This window comes from Poromitra crassiceps (assembly GCF_964638095.1).
Source record: "Poromitra crassiceps genome assembly, chromosome: 2".
Taxonomy (NCBI): domain Eukaryota; kingdom Metazoa; phylum Chordata; class Actinopteri; order Beryciformes; family Melamphaidae; genus Poromitra; species Poromitra crassiceps.
In genome coordinates this window covers 64,710,633-64,730,218 of record NC_139624.1, presented here as the reverse complement: position 1 = coordinate 64,730,218, position 19,586 = coordinate 64,710,633, and the positions used below count along the sequence as shown (strand labels likewise).

General features: G+C 46.1%; 1 protein-coding gene across 1 annotated transcript in view; it reads left to right on the top strand.

Annotated features, from left to right (window-relative positions):
- Positions 1-19,586, top strand: part of svila (supervillin a) — a gene marked incomplete at its 5' end in the record, with an annotated part of 71,527 nt that overhangs the window by 9,725 nt on the left and 42,216 nt on the right. Inside the window, 8 exons of the mRNA XM_083662719.1 lie at positions 3,179-3,270; positions 4,778-4,841; positions 4,986-5,128; positions 5,473-6,199; positions 9,497-9,580; positions 10,456-11,328; positions 11,894-12,052; positions 14,852-14,886. Of these exons, the coding sequence (XP_083518845.1) occupies positions 3,179-3,270; positions 4,778-4,841; positions 4,986-5,128; positions 5,473-6,199; positions 9,497-9,580; positions 10,456-11,328; positions 11,894-12,052; positions 14,852-14,886 (2,177 nt within the window). The remainder of the gene's footprint in view (positions 1-3,178; positions 3,271-4,777; positions 4,842-4,985; positions 5,129-5,472; positions 6,200-9,496; positions 9,581-10,455; positions 11,329-11,893; positions 12,053-14,851; positions 14,887-19,586) is intronic.

Here is a 19,586-nt window from a genome sequence, read left to right as displayed (position 1 = left end):
TGTTGTACAATCAAAAAGTATTTTTCTTTGTCGGTGATCCAACCTCTTGAGTGTGCAGACTCCAGAATCTGGTCTATCTCAGTTTTATGTTCATTCACAGGGTTACCAGTTAAGGGGGTGTAGCAATCTTGATCGTTGAGTTGGGATTTAATGCTGTTATCATACTGTCCCAAACTCATCACTACAATGGAGCCCCCTTTGTCAGCAGAGCGAATAATTATGTCCTTTCTTTTTTCCAGTTCATTTAAAGATTTCATTTCAGCATCTGATAAATTAATTTTCTTATGGTTTGCCTTTTTGCAGATTTTTACCAAATCGTTTTCTATCAGATGGCTGTAGGTGATAATGGATGGATTGAGATGCTATTGTGAGAAAGCGATGTGTTGTTGTATTGTACTTGTTGTTTATTATGTATTATTATGAGGGAGTGCTGCTCTAACACAGCACTGCCCTCCTTTTCTATTTTTTCTGTGAGTGCTCTCATGGTATAGGCTTATTGATTAAGCACCTCCCACTCCATTGTAACCAATCAGAAACTACCACCTAGAATGGAGGCTCTCTTAAGGGCTGGGATTTATGCCTGTACTGTTTGACTCTGAAGAAGACGCAGTGCGCGTCGAAACGTCAGTTTTTGTACCTTTATTAAATTTATTTAAGTGACTTCGTGTGCTCCAGCTCACTCATTGGGTTAGTCCTTTTGGAAGTGGCCCATTGACCTGTTTACATTGTTTTGTCCTGTTCTGAGAGCACCGACCTCCCTCTGTGGAGGGGTTGAAGCGCAGGAGATTCCTTCTACAGTGATTATCAGGGAGGTTAAGGAGAAATACAGGTCGAAACTGGAGGGAAAGCTCTGGCAGAACAATACGAGGGAGGTGTGGAATGGCATGAAGGCCATCACTGGGTTCAAGCAGGGGGGGGGGGGGCGGGGGGTTGATTGGGCCAACGAATTTAATCTGTTTTTCAATAGATTTGATGCAGTTGGCCCGGCCAATGATAGATCATTCCTGCCTGTGGCCATTGGACTCTTTAATGCCTCACTAAAGCCGTTTTCACACATGCGTACCGGAAAATTACCTGTAAGTCAATATCGGACATTTCCCTTCACACCTGAGCGCTGCATACGTGAATATAGTCGTCAAATAGCCTGTATGTTGGGGGGCGGGGGGAGGGGGGAGCTTATTTTGGGGGTCGGTAAAACTCCGATGGTGAAATAAGTTTGCTTGTTACACAATAAATCACACTCGTTTGACTTAAGAGGGCATGTAAGTTGTATCCTTCACATTCGCTAACCAGTCTTTGAACTGAAATCTTTGAAGAAGTTGGGATCCGTGTCTGAGAGAAATCGCCTGGCTGGTTCGATGTTTATCCGTTCACCTGCATCGCGTTGAAGCACTTTTTACAGACTGGCTTCGTTTGATGTGTCCGGGCTTGCCTTCGCTGTCAGCAACGTAAGCAAAATACTTCCACATTTCGCTTCATGCATCTGCTTACAAGCGTTGGGCGGCTTGCAAGACTCGAACAAGCCTTTGCCATTTTCGGTGTCTGTGTCCCTGTCGGGCTGGACTGAAGGACTGGCCAGAGTGCGAGCAGAGAGAGGGGGGGGTGGCACGCCCACACATGAAGCAGCCATACGTACCGCTCTCATGACAACCTAGAAACTTATTTTGGGGGTCGGCAAAACTCCGATGGTGAAATAAGTTTGCTTGTCACACAATAAACCCCGCGATGACGGGGTCGCGCTTATACCGGAAAACAACTTTCACACATGAAGGCATTAGACCGCTTTCCGGTCATTTAGCGGTAAAAAGCGCATGTGTGAAAACGGCTTCAGAAGAGCACCTCGGAGACACTCAGTGTCCCTGAGTGCAATTTTTTTTTTTTTTTTTTTTTACCTTTATTTAACCAGGTGAGTCCCGTTGAGATGACAAGATCTCTTTTTTGAGGGAGCCCTGGCCAAGATAGCAGCAATACAGTTTCAACAACATACACAATCAAACATTAAAAAGCACATAGGTCAAAGCATACAGTGACAAACTGCAGACTCAAAAGCCTAAAAGGCAGAGAGGAACACACAAACAGCACATAAGGAAACATTAAGTCAAAACATGAAACAAAGCACAATAAAACGAAACTAAAAGTAGCAAAAAGTAGCAGCTCGCAGAATCCTATGACTAGAGTTAGAAGGAGACGGGCCTACCTTTGGAAGCACTCGCAACCTCCATTTGAATCTATCAAACCCTTCCCTAGATTTTTAAAAGTGCTAATGGGGACCAGCTCAGCTAGCTGCAAGTCTCTCTGCAAGTGGTTCCAAGCTGCAGGGGCAGAGAACAATACTGCAATTTGACACGTACTGTACATTCTACTTTATTATACTTATTCTACTTACTCTACTTTATTTTAGTTTACTCTATTGCATTTTACTGCATTGTATTGACTGTTTACGTCTAGGGAGATACTGTGTTATGCTATGTGTGTTATGTGGATATTCATGCCTGAGTGCGAGCAGCTGTAACTTGTCCCAATTTCCCCCCGGGGATCATTAAAGTCTTTCTGATTCTGATTCTGATTCTGACTCATCATGGCTTAGCACAGCATATCGGTGTGTTCACTACTCGGTGGCGAACGAGTGTTGCAACGGACAAAGCCGCAAAATCATGTTTTCCAAATTCTTGACTGTTTCTTCCCCTCTAGATAATCCACTGCCAAATTGTTATAGCTGTATCATAACTTCGGTTGTGGTTTTTGAATCTGGTCCACGAATGACTTCAGAATATTTGTGCGAGCGAGATTTTCTGTGTGTATGTAGGCTTTCTCATACAATCTGGATAAATATTGGGGGATTCAAGACTTGATGCAATTTACAGTAATGTATGACAGGGTTTGAGAAGTGAATCTATTGTTTGGATGATGAATTGCTTGTTGTTGCAGCTCCATCCGCAATCCGCTGGCTGATTTAGTAGATTCTTGAACATCATTCAAAAGCGATCCTGCTTGCAGCAACATTTTCCCCTGTTTTTTCTCTTTTATGACTTGGATGACCCTCTGATCTCAGAGAGAAACCCAAATTCACTCAGTGAGCCCCTTACAATTGCTTACACTTCCAGCCTATAAACAAACCCTGTTCCCCACAGCGCAGTGCTGTTTCAATAACAGTTGGTATTTTTCTTGCACCCCTCAGCTTCCAGAAAGAGTTCTCATTTGAAGATAAAGACGACCCAGCCAAAAGCACCAAGGATATAGATGTCAGTCTCTTGGCCAATCTCCCCAAAGGTGAGTAAGGGCTTTTGATTTCTGCTTGCTTTCAAATGACCCTCGTAATGTCCACTTTCCCAGGGTTTCACAAAGTTGAGTGTAGGCTCTCTGTTTTGCTATTGTGCAACAGCAGCCCCTTTGCCAGGTGGATTTGTGTCCAGATTTTTCTAACAGCAGAATCCTCACATATCAAGTGCTGCAATATTCATGTTCTCATGCAGTCTCCGTTTCATCCAAAACACAAGTCCACTAAAAAGGCATACAGTCTGTTAGAGGTCCTTTGCTCTGTGAAATCCCACTGGATGGTGAGTACAATGACTTGATGAGCTGTTTAAGGCCCTGAAGGCCACTCGTTGAGTTGTTATTGACATCTCCAGACCACTAAATCCATACTGTGGGTTGGGCATGGAGCAGGAATGATCTTAGCTGTAGTTGTTGAAGTGTCTAAATCCGCTGTGAAATGGATTTGGATCAGCTTGAAAGGAGAATTGGGCATTGTACTGCAGGGCTGTAAACCCAGTGATACAGACTTGTGTGTTGCGTAACCTCACTAATGGAGAGGATTCTTCTATTGTAGACGAGTTATTCAACTCAGTCCGGTTCAAACGTCATTATAGTACATCTCTAGTCATAATCACAATAGGCAATCATATGTTTGGTTTGATTTGATTTATTTGATGTTTGGATTAAAAGGAAAAATGAAATGCATGATGAAATTTATTTCTATTCTGTAACATTTTCTAAAAGCCAGGTTTTGACAACACCGGGTATTTTGCTAGTTCTTAAATAAATTAGATGTTGGCTCCTAGTACTCTTTATCGGCAAGGGTAACATATTCCAATTAGCTGCTTCACCAAACCTAAAAGAGCATTTGCCCACATTGGTTTTGAACCTGGGCAAGCACAGGAATGTGATGCTGGCTCTAGTGTTGTGAGCATGAGTGTCACAATTTGGTGGGCGGTGTTAGTCACAGACACACGGGAAGAGTTTGTCACAATGGCAGTTGCACAATTGTGACATCATCGGTGACATCATGAATAAATTGTGACATCATCAGTGATGTCATAACTCCTGCTGAGAGAAAGCAAGCTTCAAGAGGCAGACCTGCTGAGGAACCTCAAATAAGTCAAAGTTCAGTTTCTGACTGTTTGCCTCCAGGGTCTCCACCCTAGAAATCGAAAGCATATTGTCCAATGCTTTTGAGGTAGGAGGTGTGTGTGCGTGCGTGCGTGCGTGCATTTCTGAAGTTCCTATGCTCTGCAGTGATGTCAGACTTGTTTTGTATTCACCTTATGACGTAAAGTCTTCACGTAAGGCTTATAAATAAATAATGGACAGATTGCGAAAAAGAAGCTGTTACACTGATCACATGAATTTCCACAACCATTTATCACTGTCTTGGCAGAAACACAGTTGTGGTCATCACATTTTTACAAGGCAGCAATGCAAAGACGGATGCATTTGTTTTCTTTTGTCGAGCTCTAACAGCTTTGTCATGTTTGTCTTTTTTGTTTATTGCTTTTAGTCTCTGAATTGAGGAAGCGATTTGAAGGCATTACTACAAGCGCAAGTGACTGGGAGATGAACAGGTGAGAATATGATGATGATTGATCATGTAGAGGAGGATGATAACATGTCTGAGGTCGACCACGTCTTAACCACTTCTCCTGTGTGTGTGTGTGTGTGTGTGTGTGTGTGTGTGTGTGTGTGTGTGTGTGTGCGTGTGTGCATAGGAAGGAGCGTATCGCCCGGCGGCTGGAGGGGATAGAGGGTGAGGTCCACCCATCTCTGTTGCCCAGCTTGGTGGCTAACCGTCTTCTGGAGGAGGACACGCCGCGCTACACGAGGGCCTCCGACCCCTGTGAGCCCTGTGCTGGTGAGACAGTGCGGGGTAACAGGGTTACATCAGGCACTGTTACAGTGCACTGTAATATGCCTTCAATGACCTAAAAACCAAATCTATCATATCAATCACAAGTAATAAACATTGGTGGCGGTGTCATAGCCTTTATTGTTGTTGTTACAGTAATACCAGTTATTATTAACATCCCTAGTTTTGGGTACATTAAAGGCATATCAATAACTGTCCATATAATATTGTATATTGAGATAATTTTGGCCAAAATAATCATACAGGCCTACCCAAAATACACACACATAGAGAATAGAATATATTTCACTCTGGGGAAGTGACGGTCTCTCTGTCTCTCTCTCCTGTAGTTACAGTCCAGCGGTATGGCTTGGAGGGCTTGGAAGGCTCAGATGTGCAGCTGAGCGCACCAGAACGTCAGTGCAGAGTGCCATGCCGATCCGAGCATCAGTCCTCTGTCCTCACCGAGCCCGTCTACAGCTCGCACTCCACCACCGACGCCCCGGGGCTGGAGTCCAAGGCCGAGCGCATCGCCCGCTACAAGGCAGAGCGGCGCCGGGAGCTGGCGGAGCGCTACGGCATCTCTTTGGACCAGGAGCCGGACGCGGACGTTTCCTCGCACTATGCTCGCGGCCGGAAGGAGTTGGATGCCTCGGAGAAGCGCAGCAGGGCAGAGTCCGTGGGGGAGGAAGGGAGAGACGCCAACACTTCCGTCACAAGCACCAGGGCGAGCCGAACGGCGTCCCAGCACGGCCACCCCGACCCCGGCTACGAGCCGGGCCGCTCCAGGGTGGACTCCTTCACTGAGAGGGAGAGGCTGATGAACCTGGAGAACCAGCGCAGGGCTCTGCAGGAGAGGGCTGTCCCTCCTGTGCCACCGGCGTCCTCCTCGTACATGGACATGACATCGCTGCCTTCATCGTCCAGGGCGCCCGCGAAGGACTATGCAGTCACAGGAGTGCCACCCAGCTCACCCAAGCTGAGCAGGCACCCCTCCCTCCCCTCACCCAAACAGGGAACGTCTCCTGGGGACCTGTTCATCGAGCAGCAGGCACACACCATCCTCAGCAGACATGGGTGAGCCGTCCTGATGTTTGGATCTGTCTTTGTCCCATTAATTGTCTCTCTGTCTCTCTTATCAATTCCATAAATATATTGGAAAGGCATTGTCAAATACTGTAGATTAGCTTTTAAGGTCTTCTACTTTTCAGTGTTTTTTATTTTTTTTACAATACAATTTTTATTAATTTTTCCAAGTGCAACAAACCAGTTTTGACAGTACAAATAACATCAATGATACACACTGATGGACAGTAAAATAAATACACAGAAATTTAATTAAAATACAAATAAAAAGACAATAACAATGTAATAAAAGAGATCAGATGAGGGATCTCTCTGTGTTCTCTCAGCTTCCCTTCAGGCCTGTGTACACAATGGAAGGTTGTCATTGGGGACAAAACCCTGCTTTATCATTCCCTCTGTTAGATGGACTAGCTGAGACAGCGTTATCCGTCTGGCTGCATCTCCCTCCCTCCATCTCTGTCTCTGTCCCTTCTCTCAGTTCATGTCCAAGGTCGTCCTCTTGGCATGTGTGTGGCTTCATACCGGCTCAGGCAACCTGAGCTTGTTCTGGAATGATCTTTGAACTCAGACCAAGTCCGACTGAGACCCACACTGGGCCCATTGAACACACCCACTGTGTACACACGGGTAGTGTGTAGGTAAAAACACTCGCCTACCACTGCGGACACCCGTGTTTAATCCCCGGTAGCAGTACTTCCAGCATGGACATTCCTGCAGACACAATTGGCCATGTCTGTGGGTGGGAAGCCGAGGGGGTATGTGTGTCCTTGTCACTGAACTAGTGCCTCCTCTGATTGGTCCGGGTGCCTGTTCCTGGGGAGGGTAACTGGAGGGAATAGTGTGATCCTCCCACATGTTACATCCTGTCGGTGAAAAACTCCTCGCTGTCAGGTGAAAAGAAAACACACGGGAAGATGTGACCCTAATGCTTTGTACTTTCTGTGTATATGTACACACCATTATACACTCATGTTATAATCCTGTCCTGCTCAGTTTTGATGCAACAGTCAGCCCAGCCGGGTTCTGGCCAGGCTACAGGCTGCTGTTGCTAAGTGAACAGTTGGAGACGCATGCTCCGGCTCCACACCCCACCAGGCCGTCATTCCCTCTCTGTCTGTCCTCTTTCTTCCTCTGTCTCTGTCTGTCCTCTCTCTCTCTTCCTCTGTCCCCCTCTCTGTCTCTATCCTCTCTCTTTTCCTCTGTCCCCCCTCTCTGTCTCTGTCTGTCCTGTCTCTCTTCCTCAGTCCCCCCTCTGTCATTTCTCTCTTCCTCCGTCATCCCTCTCTGTCCTCTCTCTTCCTCTGCCCCCCTTTCTGTCTCTCTCTGTCCTCTCTCTTCCTCTGCCCCGCTCTGTCTCTGTCTGTCCTCTCTTCCTCCATCCCCCTCTCTGTCTCTGTCTGTTCTCTCTCTCTTCCTCTGTCCCCCCTCTCTGTCTCTGTCCTCTCTCTCTGTCTCTGTCCTCTCTTCCTCTGTCCCCTGTCTGTCTGTCTTCTCTCTCTTCCTCTGTCCCCCCTCTCTGTATCTGTCCTTTCTCTCTTCCTCTGTCCCCCCTCTGTCTGTCCTCTCTTCCTCTGTCCCCCCTCTCTGTCTGTCCTCTCTCTCTCCCTCCGTCCCCTCTCTGTCCTCTCTTCCTTTGTCCCCATCTCTCTCTCTCTGTCCTCTCTTCCTCCACCCCTCTCTCTGTCTCTGTCTGTCATCCCTCTCTTCCTCCGTCCCCCCTCTCTCGGGTTACAAAACTTGGCCCGTGTGTGTGTGTGTGTGTGTGTGTGTGTGTGTGTGTTTGTGGCGGGGGGTGGGGGGATGGTGTTACAGAGCGGCTCAGTGTGACTCCACGGTCAGAACCGTGACCCACAGCTGGGCCTGATCAAGACCAGCGAGGCCCGAGGGGAAAGACTTACAGAGTTACAGAGACCTTCCCTTCTACCCTCAGTTTGTCTTTCCAGGGTATCCACATTTTGATTTGACAGCATGAATGAGTAAATGTTTAAAAATGAGTAAATGTTAAAAGATTAGTTTAGGGTTAACGACATGCACTGCAAAATGATTGGGGAAAGTTAAACTAGACAGGCAGTAAATCGGGTGTTCTCCTTTAACAATTAATTTCCTGTTGTTGCCCGTTTAGTCTCAGAAATGTCATTAGCTATGTTCAATTGGAAATATGCTGGTTTTGTTTCTGTTTTGATTTTTAAATTGCTCTTGAATTAAATTCCAAGCAGCCTTAAAAACCAACTGTAGCTGGCCAATTCCCCCTGCTGTCCTGGTTGTTGCTCCACCCCCTCTGCCAATCTGGGGAGAGTTCTAGACTAGCACATGCTTCCTCCGATACATGTGTCCAGTCGCCAGCCGCTTTTTTAATTCAACAGCGAAGAGTTTCACCAGCAGGACGTAACGCGAGGGAGGATCATGCTATTCCTCCCCCGAACAGATGCCCCGACCTACCGGAGGAGGCACTAGTGCAGCGACCAGCGGAGTCATACCCCACTGACTTTCCACCTGCAGACACGGCCAATTGTGTCTGTAGGAAGGAACCTCTGACCAAGCCGGAAGTACCGCTGCCGGGAATTGAACCCGGGTCTCCGCGGTGGTAGGCGAATGCTGGAGACGTCCTGGTTTTAAAAAGTCTTATATGGTTTTCTGTCTCTCTGAGCGGGGCATGTTCTCTGTTTAGCTCGGCCCTGTGCTAAATGAAATGGCCGCAGCTATTTGTCTTTATTCAGCATCAAAGAGCCAGCATGACTCACCTGCCTGTTGGCTCTGCTGGAGGGAGATGGCATTTCCTCTGAGTATCTGCTGCAGTAGATAAGCCCTTTAGTTACCGACAGGGCTGACTTCAGGGAGGCTTTTCTCTGGACTCACTGATGCATGGATGACTTTTAGTGTTTCATCAGTTGTACACATTTGTCTATATACTACTAGTATGCAACCATGTGCCTTCTGATATAACATAGGGGTCATTGCGTTTTATAGCCATTGCAGTTCATTTTGACAAACAATACAAGAGAGATCCATTGTTCATATTTTATGGTGCGTGACACCTCTCCCAATACCACAATAACAATAAAACGGCTCCCCGGGGAGTTGAACAGGCATTGGAAGTAGGATGCGGCTCCTCGCCAAGCCCATTCTCACTCTGGTCAAGCTCAATGTGAGGTCAATGGTGTGTGCTTGTCTGCGTGTGTGTGATCCAAGAAGACGAGTGAGCATTGAGTCTAGACTGTTGCCCCAACTTGGCCGCCCACCCACCCGCTCTCTCTCATGCTGTCTCCCACTGGGCTTTCATTGGTGCAGTGCGGGGGCCAAACAGAGCAGTGATTGGCTCCTCCAGACCGATGCTGAGGGTGACACCCACTCCCTTATCAACTGGCCATCGAGGTACACCCAGGCTGGGTTGTGTCCGACCCCCTTCCCCCCCAACCCCCCCCCGCCCTCCAATCACCCACCATCCTCCCATTCATCTGGACTACCCATAATAACTCATCAACCCTTATGAGCAGTGCTTCTTAAACTATGGGGCAGGACCCAAAATGGTTCCCTAGAAGACAACCAGTACTATCATATTTTAATCTGTCGTTAAGCTGATTAAAAAAGTTTTAAGAACCCCTGCTTTTGGGTTTGGAGTCACCTGACATCACCTCATCATAATCATCAGTCATCATATATAAGCCTCAGTTCCCTTGGGTGCACACCATAACATCATGTGTCATGGACTTGTTGCTGTGTTCACTTTAATCCCAGCGTGGAAAGGAATATTTGAGGAACCATATACAGCAGAAAGAATGCATCGCACCAAAGCAACACAGGAGAAGATAGATGGCAGTGATGTTGCAGTCTAGTTTCTTTCCCCAGAGTTACTCTGGTTTGACATCAATGACTATGGGTTTACAGTAAACATCTTTCTCTTGTGTTCTCTCTCTCACTCTGTCTTTCTCTGTCACTCGCTCTATCTGCTGAAGTAGCAAGAAGATGAGCTAGATGCTATATTAAACACAGGAACCAATCCCTTTCTGTCTTAATGCTGACAAGCCTACGTACAAGAAATCATGTCGATTAGAGCAGGAAATGAGTGCATTGCTTTGTCTGCTCCTTTTGATTATGTACAAATGGAGAGGGGCATATTGAGTGTCAGCAGCTTTTTACAGTTGTAAATGTTGCGATGCGAATGTGTGTGTGTGTGTGTGTGTGTGTGTGTGTGTGTGTGTGTGTGCGCTTGTGCTATAAATGTTAACCAGCCCTCTCTTTCCCTGAAGAATCAGAGTTAGGGAGAGGCTTGCCAGAGAGGAGGGCCGCCAGAGGAGCCCCGAGCTGGGAAATGTAACAGAAGTCCTTGTGTACCGCAGACACCTTCAACCCCAGTCCCAGACATCTACGTGCTACTACACAGACGCTCAGCTAGCATACTCCCAGCCCCAGCTCACCCGATCTGGGCCACCAGAAAGCCAGGAATGCGGCGGTTACCCCAGTTATCTGTCCATGGCCTCTGGGTCCACTTCCAGAGCATTGCAGGAGCAACAGCCCCAGGAGGAAGAAGAGGAAGAGGCCCAGGACGTGAAGACGGAGGGCCTTCTGAAGAGCAGGAAAGCGGTGCTGCCTTCAGAGATCCGCCGTAGGGAGAGGAGCACAGAGGACCCACGGAGGGGCAGGGGGGAAGAAGAGCAGGCCACACCCAAGGCTCAAAGCCTCGGCCAGGCCAGAGAGGCGGAGGCAGATGACCCCACAAGAGGAGGCCACGGAGGCAGAGGCAGGCACAGGTGGGAAGACGTAGCGGAAGCACCCAGACAATCAGAGCACGTCTCCCGCCTGCAGGCAGCCGAGAGCAGAGCCAGGGAGCAGGAGAACGCCATCTACATCCACAGAGGCCCGGCTGCCTCCCACATCCAGCCCAGAGCAGCCTTGAGCCGCTCCACGTCAGAGAGCGGGGCTCCGCGAGGCCCCAGTCAGAGGCACCTGCACCACCAAGCCCAGGACCCCCGGGAGGTCCGGGAGGGCGATGGTGTCCAGATGTGCAAACAGGAGTTCAGTAATGGAGAGAGTCAGCAGGACCCCCGGATCTCCGTGGCCCAGCTCAGACATTCGTACCTGGAGAGCACCACCACCCCCCCGACCGCCCGCAGGCCTGAACTGTAGGTGGTACAGTAAAATGCTACGCTGCTGGTGCTGCCCGCTCGCTGGCTGCTCTGCAGGTCGCACTGATGCTTTTTGCCTAACATCGCCTGGCTAATGAATGACTAACAAGCAACTAAGGCTAGGATTTTAATAACCTCAACCTACAATGCAATGATGTTATTGCACTATTTCTAACCTGTAGAAATGGTGTATTCATGCATTAATCGCGTAACAGTACTGTAAGCTTCCTGCGATTACTTGTAGCTTATTGGCACTGTGTCTTGTTTGGTTCACATCTGGGGCCAGTCAAACTTTGTGCGTGTGCCAATCTACCAGAATAATCTGTGCTCTAACCGCTAATAAATTAGCATGACATAGCCTTGCTCACATTCTCGATTTAAAAACCAGGGGTATGGTTGCTGTACATTCAGAACATTCAAAATCTAACCCATGCCTCTGTTTTTAAATTGTTGAACCATTTTTTGCTACTCCCTTTCTATCTCTCCCTTACCACACTGTATTTTCTCTTTCCTTTGGGTATCTGTCTGCCCACCTTGGTCCCTCTGCCGGGTGGCCCAGCAGCGAGGTTGAGGTGGACAGGGGCTACGAGGCCCCTTGGAGAGGGGAGAGGGACAGGGGGCGCAGGCCCAGGCAGTATATCTATCCTGGGGAGAGTAGAAAGACGTCAGAGAGGTTTAGGACGCAGCCCATCACCTCTGCTGAGCGCCAGGAGACTGATAGGTACTGCACTGGACTCATGTATGCATGGCTGTGTTTGCATAGAGAGCAAAGGAGGCTGACAAATGACTATGATCATGATGCACGTCAAAGAAAATCATTACATGTATGGTCCGTGTCATAGGGATCCACGATATCCGATATGCTGATATCTTCCAACTATTTTGTCCGGTGCCGATATTTCATTGTAAAGCCTTTATCGGCCAATACCGGTGACGTGCCGATATCGTTGTGTATCCCTAGGAAAAAAATTAAATTCAGGTTTTGCTGAACTAAGCCAATCAATAATCAGTAACCTAATCAACTATAACTTAGTGTACTGTAAATAATTCTGTACTATGTAAATCCATAATCTGATGAATGCTGTAAGAGGGAACACACACAGTACACACACACACACACACACACACACACACACACAGACACACACACACACACACACACACACATGCTTCACACACATCCTTCCACCTTGATTTGGTCCCTCAGTCAGTGTAACAGGAGGCTCTTTCACACCGGCCTTGAAAGCCGAAAAATGCACGGAAAATAGGATTCGCGCCTCCGATGTGAAAGTCGTGAAGGTGCTTTGGTGGACAATTGTTTTACGCCTTTTGTCCCGCGACGGGAGGTAGTAACAGCGCCGGGTTACCTGGCAACCCGCCTCCACTTGAAAGGTCGTCGCAGCGAGCCGGAAAAGGTGGGAATGGTCAGCTCATTCATAAAAAAATTACAGGGGAAATCACCTCATGTGATCAAGAAAAGTGCAGGAGTGAAAGTAAAAAAAGTAGCCTATACAATCATGACTGCAGGGACGCCAGGAGGAATGCTCCGTGCGGTTAGGCTTTATGCTCAAACGATGTTGACATTAGTAGGTAGGCTACAATTAACGGATATAATAATAAGCTTCAGAGGGCTATAGCTGTCTGTGGTGAGTTGGTCTGACTCAGACCAGGTTATTCCCTCTCGAAATCAGCTCTGTGCATTCCCTTACAAAAACTACTAACGTTATTAGTCATGTGCATTTATAGCCCATACTATTCCCCCGACGAACGTTATGCAGACTGCAGCTGTTTGATATGCGGGCGGTCGTGTATCGTTTCAATTTTAGTAGGACACCATATCGATCTGCCCGCCCACCTTGCGAGTGCGGCGGCGGAGCCCGTTTTGGCGAGTCCGCCCACCTATCCTCTCCCAGCTCAGCGGACTAGGAGAAGGAGGGAGGGAAGTATTGTTGTTGAATTAATTTGTTCATCATACAGTAGCCTAGGCTACACTAACCTATGAAAATATTTATTTGGGCTAGGAGGAGCTGGAAATCCCTCCGCTCGCCTTTCAATCCGGGAGCAGGGGATTTCACCTGAAAGTACACCACAGCACGGGAAAGTGGCCGTGCTGCTTGGCGCTGTGTGAAAGCAATTTCTGTGGCGAGGGTGCGAGCTTTGCGGGACTCCTAAACGGCAATTTTTGCGCGATCTGTGTGTGAAAGAGCCTAGGGCGTCTGATTGGGCCTTGGTTGCGGCTGTCACGTGTGACCGTACCGGGGAAGCATGAATGTGCTTTTGTCGGTGTTCACTCTCTGAGACCATGGAAGCCCACAGACTTCTGTAATGCTGTGTAATTCTCCAGCTTAGTCCGCTCTGCCAGACTCGCTTTCCACTTCATCTCTTCCCCCTAACACATGCCGTCACATTAGCAACATACCTCTCCTTTTCACTCAATCTCCTCAGCGACTCTGTACGTCGTACAGTAGTCCTCTCTCCTTTCCTCTCAATCAGCTTGTGGTTGTTGCAGGGACATCAGTAAGCTTAATTTATACTTATTAGAAAGTGTCGCTCAGCACATGGTCGCAGACGAAAAATAAAGTGTCGCTCATGGTGTTGCATTTATACTTCAGTGAATGTTCGCCTCTGTTCAACGGTCACGTGACACCCGAACGCTACAGACAGCCACGGCAAGAGAGGGAATGGAATGCACAGTGAAACCACCTCGGAGGTAGTCTGGGCACCTTCCACCCCGCTTTTTGTCATGGGGCGTAAACCACGGAACCAGAATGAACACCGGAAGGCAGTGCGCCAAAAAACATCTGTGTTGCTGTTGGCTTGATGTCTCTTCCCTCGATTAATTGTCTGATGCAAAGCTTCTGTATTGGCTTAAAAGATGTGAGATTGTGAATCCGCAATGTTTCTAAAAGAACTTCCGTACGTCCATCTTTTGTTTTGTTGTTTGCCGTTCTGATACTTGGGTCAAATTGTCAAGTTATTGTGAAAGTTGACGAGCTAGAAACGCTGCCATCCGGTCTAGGGCGGGCTCTAGGCCGGAACCAGTAGGGTGACAAAATCAATTGTGGGCGGGAGCCAGGCTCTTTCTCGCCGAGAAGAGCCTGGTGACGCGAGGTTACCTCGGAGGCAAGATGTAACGTACTTGACTGCAGCCGCATATAAACGACACACAACTCACCTCCTCTCGCTCTGGGAAATGCACAATGTGATTTTCACGAAGTCATACATCAAGGACAGGCTGATAAAAATAGCGGGGACACGTTAATTCATTTCAATCAGTGAAAACCAAAACAAGGAAATCAAGCTCGTGCCGTCTATATAGCCAATCAGACTTGCGCGACACATTGTGATGTAGTCAGCGACACTAGACATTTCACTAGATAGCAGACACTGCTCGCCGACACTTGAAAGTGTCGACTCAAGTCCTCATTTCTGTCGGCGACCGTTTCAAAAGTGTCGGCAGATGAAGCATAAATTGGGCTTAACGTATGCTAATTGTCTCTTTCTTTCTCTGCCTCTGAAGGTCCTGCGTGAGTTCAGAGTTTGCCAGCACTGAAGGTAAGTAGCACTTTGAACATGTCTTGACAACGATTTGTGTGTTTTGGTCCTGAGGGTAGAATTTGGTTCTCACAGCTATCTGTAACACTGTTCGGAACATGATTTAGTGTGGGCCGAATGCAGTCATACTTGTTTATGAACACCATTAAAAACATCCGTGAAGTATTGCAGTCATAAAATATTATTAATAATTGTGCTACCAAGCAAAATGAGAGCTTATATAATAAACCAATAACTAGCTTCCTTCTGGCCCGCAAGAGTTGGCATGGCAACCAGTAAAGCTTTATGGGAACTATGAGCACAGTTGGGACATGCCTTTGACCAATCAGATTGCTTGGCCGAGACTAACTAGTTGCATAATATATGATTGCATATTTGCAGCACTGTGAATATTCCTATCACATGGGGACTATGTTTTTAGCTTCAGCTTTCAATTTGGTACATTTTAAATTTCACTAGATTGACTTGCTATCAAAAGCAAACATGTAGGGTGTATGTCGGTGCTCTAAGGGGTGAGATTGTTGCCAAAACAGACTGCAGACACAGTCCAGATAATGTGCACATCACTGCAATGATCTAAGTCAATTGAATGTCATCAGTCCTTTAGTTTGGCATGGGTGGTAAACAGTAGCGGAGCGTACGCCGGGGCAGAGGGTGCGGCCGCCACGGGCCCACTCGTCAGGGGGGCCCATCAAAAAAAAAAAAAAAAAAAATTTTTTTTTTTTTTTTTTTTTTTTTGCAGGCCAGGCCACCTGGCTGGCAACCTGTGTTTTTATTTTTCTTCTTCAGAACAAGCTTGTCTGTAAAGTGGCTTCACTGTAGTCTTTCTTGGACATAATATTACTTGGCTCAATGAGTGACAAATTGTGTTTTCGGATATAGGGGCTATCAGCTATTTTACAGTTGTGACTTAAAATGACTTTATTTAATAAAGTCAGTGGTGTGAGTCTGAGAGGAATTCAATCAATAGACAATAACATTGGTGTGTTTAAAATTAGATATTCCACTAAATATGGCTAAAACCGATTCAAACATGCAAAAAAGGCACATTTTTCTTCGCGGCCTGGCAGGCCCGGTTCTACGGGGGTGCAAAAGCATGCATTGCACCCTTATTTGTCTGCATGCTCAGTTGAAAAGTAAAAAAAAAAAAAAAAAAAAAAATTTTTTTTATAAATGCTACAGCTGCACACTTACTGTTTAAACTTGAATTATAGTTGTTGTTTTTCTTTGTTCTTTGATGTGATTTTATGGCTTTTTGGCACCTATATGTAACCTTTTAAGGTTGAGATAATTGTATTATCATTATATGGTCCAAATATTTCAGTAAAGCACTTGAAACACTTGAAATATTCTTGCTTGGGTGGTATCATTCTAATTGAAATGATGGTCAAATGCATTATTTTTAGTAAAATAACATGTCAAATTTTTCGGGTGGCCGGCCTTTGGCCGGCCACCCGAGTGGGCCCGGCCTTTGGCCGGGCATCTGCACCCCTTCCTATCTAGGATGCACCCCTAGTCATCTTGTTCTGGAACTGGCCCTGCGGCCTGGCCTGGCCTTCAAAAAAAAAAAATTTTTTTTTTTTTTTTGATGGGGCCCCCCTAAGAGCTTCGCCCCCTCTGGGCTGATAGGGTCGCTCCGCCCCTGGTGGTAAATTAATGATGCTGGTGATGTAAGCATCCAATTCAGTATTTGCATGAGCTGAATTGCTTTGCATTTGAACTAAACTTAAACTTTGCAGTGTTTCAGTGTAGGAGGGCTGTACCCTATACTACGAAGCTATCTTAACAGACTGCAGACGCTTTCTGTCACTTTGATCTGGTTTGACTGAACAGGATCAAAGCTATCTAGTTTAACGATACTACGACGCTGGTTTTCTACTCGATAACTGAAGCTGGATTTATCTGGGATCTGCCTGTGCACACGCACGTTTTTCGCTTGTGCACAGGTGCGCGTCCACGCGAAAGAGGTGCGCTAGCCAATCACATTATGAACAGCTGAGTTGATCCACGCCCACACCCATTTCCACACCCATTTCCTCGTTCAATGAAAGCGCAGTGTGATCAGAGTTTTAGCGGATATTTAATGTAGCCTATGTCAGAATGAAAATCCGCGTTGGATATAGTCTGCTGAAGGACTGCTAAAGCTGCCGCTTGTATTCACATCAGTCATTTGATTTACTTTGATCAGCGATTTCTGTCTCCTACAGCAGCTTTTTGCAAGTGTAAATGTAAATGTATAATCTCAGTCTATAAATTTCCACAATTTGTAAGCCTATTTAGACCATAGATTTAGTAACGCATGCTCAATGAATAATGATCTCTATCCCTCATTATGTGTGTGGTTGCACTGATCGAATAATTCATATATATAATAATGATAGCCTAATATAAAAGAGAAAACTGCTGAACTGAATTGAGATGATGCGGGCATAGTTTTCATTGATAAAAACTAGCCTATTTTTGCTCATATATTGGCATACAGCCTACAGGACACAGTTCCAGCTGAAACATGCAAGAGTAGCCTGCATATTTAGTATTGGGGCTATCCCATATTTATCCCATATCTATAGCCTATTATATGTATAGGCTTTTCTGGCATGTAGGAGAATATCACCCTCACTCCATTTGAGGCTCCGTTTATGATATGCGCTGCGGTGATTAATAATGATCATATTTCTCCACGCATCGTTGAGCTGTTAAGACATAAAGTGGTAAGTAGGCTTAATTTAATTATGTAGCCTACAGAGCCACGAATGTTTTTCTTGTTCTATTCTCGGTTGACTGCAATCTATTTTTCATATGGCGATCTTACTGTATATGAATGGTGAGTGACTCCAGAGAGCCGATTATATTGGTCTGTCATGGATTTTGATCTTATCCTCTGAAGCTAACCTGGTCGGGACCAGGTAGCTTTGCAGCGTGAGTTGCCATGGTGATTGAACTAGGTTAGAAGTTAACTTGCTTTGTAGTACGGCTAAACCAGGTTCAAACTCAAACTTACTCGGATAAGGCATTAATCTAGCTACGTAGTACAGGCCCCTGGTATCCTTCAGCAGCCAAATACTGTTACTTAACCAAACAATACTGTTACCACACCCAGTCTGTGAATAGGGCCAATATACTGAAGTACAACAATTCCTTTTTAATTTCTTCATCTGCCAATGAAAACACCATGAATGACGAGGTTATCTAGGATTTAAGAATTGCTGTGCAGTTGAACGCAAATAAATAAATTGCGACTTTCCAGTGGGATAGGGTTGGGTTTATATGAAAGCCCCAAGAATAGTCAAGAGGGTGGAGGCAACATGACTCAAATGTGTTCAAGGCTTATTTTTTTAATAGGAAAGCACAACATTTTGAAGTGGGGTTTATAGAGCCATTACTGGTGCTCACAGTAGCATAACAGCACAGCAGCTCCACCTCATCTGCTTCTTATAAGCAGACGTTCACCCGCCGGGACGCTTTTGATTCTGACTAGAGTGAGAGGGAGCAGAGCTCAGCACCGCGGCGTCAGGCAAAGGGAATAGTTGTTTGGTGATGTCATGGCATGTGTCTTGCAAAGTGTTTGTGTGTGTGTGTGTGTGTGTGTGTGTGTGTGTGTGTGTGTGTGTGTGTGTGTGTGTGTGTGTGTGTGTGTGTGTGTGTGTGTGTAGCCATGCCTCTCGCACCTGTCCAGCTCTGCACAGTCTTCCCAGTGACGCCAGTCAAGTGTTGAGACGCGGTTTATCTTTGCTCCCAGGTATAAAGCCAGATGGTAATGAGGAACGTAAGCAAAAACATTGAAGTACATTACACCATTGCGTTGTTATTTAGAGAAGAAAAACACTTACTGTATTCCAATTGATAGTATATAACGTACGATATCTCGGACGCTACAGATCAAATTTTTATTAAACTTGGGAGGGATGGTGCATCTCACCACTGCCTTCTTTCTGCATTTGTAAAATTATAGTTGCAGGTAAAAAATATATATATTTTTGCAAATCATATCTTGTGATCGCCATGAGATTTGGTGCAAACATCTAGCTGACCTTGCTCTAGGACTATTATTGCACACCATATTGGATTTTCTACCTTTTGAATTTCTTGAAAAACAGCCTACGGCTTTTTAGATTTTTTTTTAGACATCAACATTAAACTAAAAACACTGAGATACACCTAATACAAAGGCTTCTGTTTTCTATTCTATATGCATGTACCGTACACATACATATTGCTCCTTAACACATTCACTGCCAACAGTTTTTTCCAATCAGTAGGTAGCTTCTGCCAAGGGTTTTTTTGAGGATTCTGGCTCATCTTTCAAGAGCCGAGGATTATTTTCTGCTAGGACTTTGTGAACACAAAATATCTCAAAAGAACTAATAGAATGTGTGCTTTCTCTGTCTAAAAGAGTTAGTTTTTATCATGTTCTGTTATGTAGGCATTAGCAGTTGAATACAGCATGGTTTCAGAGATTTTCAGAGAGTTTTGAGATAAATGGATTTTTAGAACCACCTCACGTGCCTGTGATTATGGGTGCCCTTGGGCAAGTGTGTATACTGTATTGTGTGTGTGTGTGTGTGTGTGTGTGTGTGTGTGTGTGTGTGCGTGCGTGCGTGCGTGATTCGATAGAACAGGCAGAACAGTCACTTTAACCATTTATTTTTGGCATCAGTGAGACATCAGACATCTAAACAATATAGTTCTGAACAGTAATT